This window comes from Leiobunum rupestre, chromosome 11, assembly GCF_980474605.1.
Source record: "Leiobunum rupestre chromosome 11, qqLeiRupe1.1.hap1, whole genome shotgun sequence".
Taxonomy (NCBI): domain Eukaryota; kingdom Metazoa; phylum Arthropoda; class Arachnida; order Opiliones; family Sclerosomatidae; genus Leiobunum; species Leiobunum rupestre.
Window position 1 is genome coordinate 3,417,948 of NC_143394.1, and position 8,514 is coordinate 3,426,461.

General features: G+C 35.2%; 1 protein-coding gene across 1 annotated transcript; it reads right to left on the minus strand.

Annotated features, from left to right (window-relative positions):
- Nucleotides 1-610: 610 nt before the first annotated feature.
- Nucleotides 611-8,280, minus strand: LOC149921128 (uncharacterized). The gene is made up of 5 exons (XM_090163665.1): nt 8,261-8,280; nt 2,582-2,625; nt 1,332-1,518; nt 1,008-1,142; nt 611-700 (listed from the first exon to the last, which is right to left on the minus strand). Exons 2-5 carry the CDS (start codon nt 2,591-2,593, stop codon nt 648-650), a joined length of 387 nt encoding a protein of 128 aa, XP_090019791.1. The 5' UTR covers nt 2,594-2,625; nt 8,261-8,280; the 3' UTR covers nt 611-647.
- Nucleotides 8,281-8,514: the final 234 nt, after the last annotated feature.

Consider the following 8,514-nt stretch of genomic DNA (forward strand, 5'->3'; position numbering starts at 1 on the left):
TTTTGTGAACCATGAGCTTTTTTAAGAAATCCTGCGATCGTGGATTGTTTTTGCAGTAGTTTTCCATTTTTTTTTTGTTTTTTTGTTCAAAAAAAAAGACGAAAACTTTCTTCTGGGTGCATGCATTTTTAATTAGAATGACGTAACTCAAATGGGAGAGCAGACGAACTCCTAATTGTATGACTATACTTCGCATGCCCAATTATCTTCAAAACGCACTGGAAATCGAACGTGTGAATAAATAGTTTTCCAAACGCTACGAACTGCAGCAAGATCGAAATGAGGTTAAACGTTTCCAAGGGTACGCGTGTGAACGTGGCTAAACTGCTTACAATCAAACAAACATTGAGAGCAAATGCTCCTAGATATTCGATTTCAATATTATTAGTTATTCTTTGGTTGCTCGTAGCGTCGTAGCCATACGGTGGTGGAGGAATAGGTTCAATAATAGTAATATTAATAATAAGTAAGTTGTGAGATCAGTTAATGATTTATTAAAAATATACAATAATTTTCGGTTATTACATTGTTGTAAGAAAATGTGTACGTATCAGTAAAAAGGCCGCCATTTTTGAATCAAGATTTTATTGTATGATATTTACAAGTAACATTCGATTTCTAAAACACCCTTAAGTGATCCGGGATTTTTACCAGGCGGCGAGTGGGACTCCGGCAATGGCGACGCGGTTCAAAAGAGCGGCTGCGGGAGTAGAGATAGGTCAAAGGTTAGTGGCTAATTTTTTTAAATTACTAGCCCCATTCGCAAATTTCTCATGACAATACCAAACATTTAGAGCGAAGCCTTTAGAGATTCAATTTTTACGCTTTTATTTAATACTAGATGGGGTAAATTTAAACTTCTTAGAAAATAATTTATAACTAATAAATTTCAAAAAGACCAACTACTAAAACGCCATGTTGACGTCATCTGTTAAGACCTCGGGGTATTTAAAAATCGACCTCTAATGGATCTTCTGCCTTGTGACAAGTATCGCGGGTCAACTTACCGTTAGCGTGGGCGGCGGCATCGACGCGTCCGAGGTAAGCGTCACGTTGTCCTTGGGCGATACCAATAGCTCCGTTCAAGTCGGTGGAGGCGATTCCGTGTGGGGTGGCAACGGCGACTCGGTTCAAAAGAGCGGCTGAAGGGGGAAATTAAATATTTAGAATTTCAGGTGGTCTATTGAAATATAATTAAACCTCGAGACAGGGTCGTGCAGAGATTGGGCCGATTAACATTTATATAATATTTCTGCTTCTAATGGCATTAACCCCGTGGATTGAACTTCTGGCTCGTAACAAGTGTATCGCGCTATCGCGGGTCAACTTACCGTTAGCGTGGGCGGCGGCATTGACGCGTCCGATGTAAGCGTCACGTTGTCCTTGGGCGATTCCGATGGCTCCAGCGAGGTCGGTGGTGCCGATGGCGGCTCCATAGAGGCCAAGGCCCAGTGGAGCGCCGGCGAGGATGGCTCCAGCGCTGGCGTAAGCGACGACTCCGAGGAAAGCGAAAACTACCTGTCATTTGAAATGATATTTTTTTAAATTTTGAAACGAAATTATTTTATAGCCGCTATAAAGTAAAACGTATCATGGTGGATCAACGAAATTCATGTTTGTACCCACTAAGAGTGTTGTTGATAGACTGTTAAGGGAAGTAGTCTGTTAGGAGTCTATGTTCCTACTGTCTTACGCAAAATTCGGACAATTACTACGTCTAGTTTTTAAAACGCTTTAAGAATGTTAAAATTAAAAAACTTGGAAACAAAACGTATCTCTGATCTAACGCCATTACGATTTAAGAAATCAAAAAGTGAAAACCGCGCTTGACCTTGAGAAACCGATTTAATCCGGAATTAACCAGCGTTAGAGGTTATCTTCCAAAGGGAGTATCCCTCTGGTTTTTTCTTTGTATCTCAAGGTCCCTCTTTTTAAACCGGTCAGAAGAGGAAAACACCGTTAATAGAGAAAGTACAGCCGGCTTTGTAATTAATTCTAACGGAACACACTCTTCGAATGTAAGATTCGTTTTTAATAGCTGAACAAGTACTTTTCGAATTCCCCGCGGGCAGATCGCGAGGACTGAATGAGAGGAGATATTAGTGCTGTTAACCTTCAGGCAACACGCTAAATTGTAAGTTATAATATACCTATATATTAATAAAAAAATAGATAATTTCAACGGCATGCTAAGAAATGCACCACTTAAAATAAATTACATGAAAAACAAACCATATTTTAAATCTAATTAACATTTCTTCGGTGGATGTACCAGGAATGTTTTATACAGTTTTATTCGTTAAAACGTTTAAATTTGCGCCATCTAGTTTTCAATAAAACATTAAAATCGATCCTCTAAGGGTTTCGCTTTAAATTTTCTTGAAAACGAATATTTTCAGGAACAAAGTTTCGCAATTAGTTGGGCAAACAAAAAATTATTAAACAAATTGGCTCCTTAAAAGTTGTTCAATGCGAACGAAACTTATGAACTATTCTTTAAACAACTATATTCCTATAAATAACGCCCATTTGTTTAAGATAAAAATTGTAAAAACGAATTTTGAAAGAATGAAAAACTCACCAAAGTGTTCATGATTTGAGTCGGTTTGGAGACGGAGGTGTATCCTGAATCAATGGAAAGTCAAGAATGAATTTTTTCCGAAGAGCGGTGTCTTTTTATACCGGGATTAATGGTATTTAAGATCAGCATCGTTTGATGGGCGAGGCCCAGCCCAACAGCGGAATGTGGAATACTATAGTAGCAACCTTCAAAAGGGTGTACGCGTAGAAAATTAAAACGAGGTAATTGGCGGATTTATATCAGGCTTTGCATTTCAATTGACTATGTCTAAAACGTCGTCTCCATTGACGCAAATATTGTAACTCCGATTGGGGAAAAACTGGGACCACAATTACGCTATGGTAATTAAAACTTGTATCAGAACACCAAAGACGGGCGTATTTTGGCGGCTGGCGGAATTATATTGATGGCCATGAAGTGATATTAGTTTACAGATAGGTTAAATCAGATAAATATTTTTAACATGAACCTTCGCCGGCTCCCGCTGATTTTTAAGAGACGTTTCTGTAGAAAAATATTGGAAATTCGTTATTTTAACGATTTCATCGGAAAAAAATATGGTTTATAAATAGGTAAATATCCCTCTGAAATGTCAGTTGCACATTTTAGACGGTGATGCGGTCAATGCAGATCGATACTTGAAGGGAATGAAGCTCGACCAATGTTTATTAATTCCGTCTACTTTTGTAGTGTCAGGTAACACTTATTTCGAGTATAATGGCTATGACTTAATAAAATTGAATTGTAAACTCAAAATCGGAAAAATATCTTTCTAAAATATTGGTAACGCAAAATTATAAAATTATCTTTTTTGAAATTGTTGTTGTAACTTAAAATTAAAAAATTTCTTTGTAAAATTTTACAAACTTAAAATTTAAGAAATATATTTTTATTCAATAAGAATTTGTTTTTTACTTATGGTTTTTCCCATATTTTATTTTAATTCGCTTGAAAATTACCTATTTTTCTATAAAAAATTCGAGGCATTTTCCTGGTCACCCGGCATTTATCCAAAATTAAAAATTAATCTAAAACTGAAACTTCGTTCTGGTAAGACTTGTAAAAAACGAAACCAAAACTAAAAACTTTGTTCTGGTCACTCATATTAATTTTTAGTTGATTGGTAATATCATAAGTAACATAATACAATAAGTATGACAATTAACGAGATTTATAACCGAGCGGATTTTCATAGTTATTGATTAATCAAGATGTTTTCTCAGCACAAAGCCATCTAGTGTCTAAAATATGCGAGACTTCCGATAAGCCAAAATATATGGTTTCCAATAGATAGGCGGAATATTAGGCAAAAATTATAAAAATTAAAAAAGTTTTTCTCGGCGCCACGAGCTCACGTTTTTTTTATCACGCGTGATTCGTACGCGGGCTTAAAAAAAAAAGCCAAAGCCCCTCGCGGCTCCGGAACGTGCTCTCCAATATTAGGCCTAAACTTTTATCAAAAAGTAGTCATCCAAAACGGTAAGTCGCGAGTCCAAGTCACAGCTTGAAGAGAGTATCAATGTTATTATGTTACTCATGGTAATATGTATGCAAAGTTAAACAAAAGCGAAAAAAAATTAAAAGTAAAATAAAGTAGTGTTTAAAAAAACCTGATTTAAACCAAAAACTTGTATTTTTCCAACCCTGGACACTAACCATCAAGGATAGATTACACCAGAAATGTGTTAAACAGTCAAACTAGGCGTTTCTTTTTGATTTCCCGAAACATTAATATCACCTTAAAAATTTCACAAGTCTAACATTCCGGAATTACTATACTTTTACACGAAAGTAAATTTTTGCTGATTTCCCGCGTTTAAATCAGTCATAAACAGGCGATAAAATAAAAATTTAGAGTATAAATTTTAATTGGAATGTCTATATTTGTTTTCTGTTTTCTAAATTGTGCTCAAGTGCAGTGCGTGAGGCCCCATCTACTACCAAAAACGATAAATACTTAGTACGAAAATAAAATCCAATCAAATCAAATAATAAAAATAAAGAAGTAAAAAATGTTTTTATCGGCGGCACGAACCCATTTTTACACGTGCGAAACGCACGCGAGCTCTTAAAAACGAACCCTTTAGCAGTGGCGTAGTGAGGTTATTTGGCACCCAGGGCCAAACTCCAAAATTTGCGCCCCCCCCCCCCTTCGCTGGCCCCAATTTCCGCCATAAAATTCCTTGTTTTTAAACGAAACCTAATCATTATCAATAAATAACAAAATAAATATTAATATATTACAATTTAATTGATATATTAAAAATTTTCCAGTTACCAATATCCGCTTTAATACTTTAGGCGCATTTTTGGCGCCCCCCTGACCGTCGGTGCCCGGGGCAATTTCCCCTACTGCCCCCCTCACTACGCCTCTGCCCTTTAGCCCTTTAGCGACTCTATCGCGTGCTCGTAGTATTACACCAAAAGTAATCGCCACTTTACAACAGCAGATTTTTTAGTGGCGCCATCCTTTGTGTAAGCTTTTAGGGTGCCTTTTAAGTATATATATCAGGGGCGTAGGAACCGGGAGGGGCAGGGGGGAAATGCCCCTCCCTAGAATTTTACTAGGAGGGGCAACTAATGTTATTGCCCCCTCCAAGTTTTTGGTCAGTTGAAATCTTCAAAAGACTCATAAGAATCTTCCCATTGGCAGTGGCGTCCTCCGCGGGAGTGGGCTTAAGCGTGGCGAGTAGTTGTAATTTGTCCAGAAACTCGGCCGACGTGGACGGGCTCATTAAAACCATTTTCTCCCGTAGTTGCGGGTTCAACCCTTTGAGTAAAAAGTTGATTTTTTCGGCTTCCGGCATAGAATGATTAGCCAAAGAGCAAAGTGCCAGGACGTCGCGGTAATATTTGATAGGGTCTTCGTTGGTTTGTTGTTGGCGAGAGAGGAGGTCGTTAAAAATGGAGCGCGAAGAGCGCCTAAATTCGGATTTGATAGCTGCCTCCCAATCAGTCCATGAGTATTGGGAAGTTGTATTGCCCCGAAGCAACCGAGAACACCAATCGAGGGCTTTGCCTTGGAGTACCGTGGTGAAGAACGAGAACTTCTCCGCATCAGTGCGCCCCAAAGTACTCTGATTGAATAAGGCGAGCCAACCGGTTGCTTCCTGTGTGTCGGGGTCATATTAAGAATGGCCGGTAGGCCATTCTTATTTAAGGGGTCAGTGCGATTTCCTATCGCTAAAATTAATACAGCCAAGCGCAGGAGAATCAATAGTCGGGTCGCTAAACATTTTTAGACTTTATTTTGAGCGATTTTCATGCCCAAGATTCAGTATTGTGGATGGCTAGCGGGATTATTCTTACTGCCAACAATTATTGTCTGGAAGTACTACAATGAATATTAATGAATCAGCGTTGGTGTACAGTACAGAGATAGCCATACGGATTTGTTGTTACTGTCAACTTCAGCGAGAAACGTATTAGAATCCCGTCATTTAACGAAAGTTAGTCGATTGTAGATAAGAAGCTTCGTACTGTAATGAGTTAGTGTACCATTTTTGACATGGAAGGCCAACTAATCAGCTCGTAGCCAGTTTCCCGGAAAAATGCAAAAATCAAATTTTGTCCGTCTTCGAGTTAACGTTGTTTTTCGCACTTTACTCAAGAAATAATAAACCATTTCTTATGGGAACTTTATTTAAATCTCATTATTTATACGTAATTAAGTATTTTTTAAGTTAAAATTAAAATTATTGTAATTAATTTACTTGCAGTTGAATAGTAATTAACATTTAACCATTAAGCCTTTGCTTCGTAGGGAAAATTAGCCGGTAGAACCCGATCATATATTCTAGGTTAAAAATAACGTATTTAGTAGTACCAGAAAGAATTTATTGGAAAGTGAAATTTAGTTTGAATTTAATTTTGTTTTATCTCTTCCATAAGTTTTTTTTACCCAGCTGATTTTTTACAGAGTTAAAAAAAATAATTGAATTTTGTTTTCGGTGTATCCATCTAGCATTGTGTAAATAATTTTGGGAATTTTAATTACAGTAATGAAGTATGGTAAATATTTGAATAATTTTTCATAACAATAAACGTTTTGGTCATTCAAACTTAATCCTCTATGTAAAGGCGTCTTTATTATTCAAAAGCGTGAGTAGACTGAAATTATTGTTATTTGAGGATCAGTAGTGTACGATCCATACCGTTGTAAGGTAGTACAGCCAGAACAGGACTTGAGACCCACCATTCAAGTACTGTTGATAAATGTGCTTACTTACACTAAGCGCGTTAGAATTTTTTTTAGTTTTTTAATATAACATATATTCATATTAATTGCCTTTGTGGCTATTTTCATTTACAATGTCTGTGTACTGTACGTACATGAACGATTTACCAAAATTAGCATATTTCACTTGCTTACTAGAACCAGTTATACACCTATTATCTTGTTATCTAAGTATTAATGGGAAATTAAAACTCAATTTGACATAACCAATTATCATCATTATTTCAAAATGTTAAGTAAAATATTTAAGATAATATTCAATATTTTAAATTACATTCAAAAATATAATAATGTCTGTTCAAAATATATTTAAAAATAAAACCTATTTATTTCAATTATAAATTTTATGCAAAATATGCCCTGTGAGGCAGAGCAAAGGGACAGCTATTAAATAAAAAATGCTTTTATCAAAGCAGTTGGAAGGTTGATTTAAGGGGTAGTTCGGATCAATGAAGGCACAGATATTGGAAATGTTTTAGAATTAAAGAGTTATTTTTTGGAATTATTTTAAAAAGCAAAATATATTTCTAAAATAATTTCCATCAATTTTTTCTCACCTTTTATATATTTTAAAACCCTTTCCTTAAATTTGAGCATTGAAACTGTAACAGTAAACTGAGAAAATTTAAATTTTAAAGGATTACGTGTAAAATTACAGCATTTAAATTGCTGAAACTCATTATAGAAACTAAACTAGTAAAAAAATTATCAATTAAAGAGATTTGCAATCAATTTAATCAAGAAAGTTATTAAAGTTAACAGAAAATTTGGGTGCAGCTATAGAGCCTCTATTTTCACCATCAACAGATGATATTATCTACCTATAGAGAGAGCCATGTGTCTTGTCCTTTAGCTTAGAAAAGATAAGTCATGAATTTTCTTTTATTAAAGAGACTTTCAAGAGACCCTCTAGTCAATTTAAAATATGTAATTCAGTTGCCGTACATTGTGAACCCAAAGTTACGACTGAATGACTTATATTCAACTAGGTCTTTCTTGAAAGTCCCTTTAACAATTCAAACCAGCTACTGCAGTGTAACTGCACACATTTCATCAGACCTTTCTAGAAAGAAATGTGGTAATTTTAATGTAACTCTAATGTCACTCTTTTTTACTACCAGCGGGTACTTGACTTGTGAGGATCTTCAGTTTTTAATGATGCATGCCAAATTTAAATACTGATGTATAATTCTTATTTAAACCAGAAGTTTAAAATAATAAGTGCAGACTTGAATAGATAGAATTTAGTACATGTCTGTTTTATAAATTCATTAAGAGAATTAGCTTACATAGAAAGTTGCAAACTCCTTTGACCGTTTAATTTCATATGTATTTAAACAAAATTTTAATTTAACATATAAAACAGCATATTAATTAAGCTTATAATATTTTGCGAGTAGTAATTTGAAACATAAAACTGCAGAATCCAGTTACGAACTTACCACAGCATAGCAGACGTCTATACAGGGCTTCCACATTTGATATCTAAAATTTTCCTCTTGCAATAATTTCATTAATTGAAATTTTTGAGTACTAGTTTTTGACACTTCATAACGATGACTATAGGAGTTGACATCATAATGGCCGTTTCCAGATTAATATTACATATTCAGACCAGGTTTTTATCATCAGGCAATATTGATGGACAAACTTGAAATCACAATAAACTAATTAATAAGGTAAAATACAAAATTGA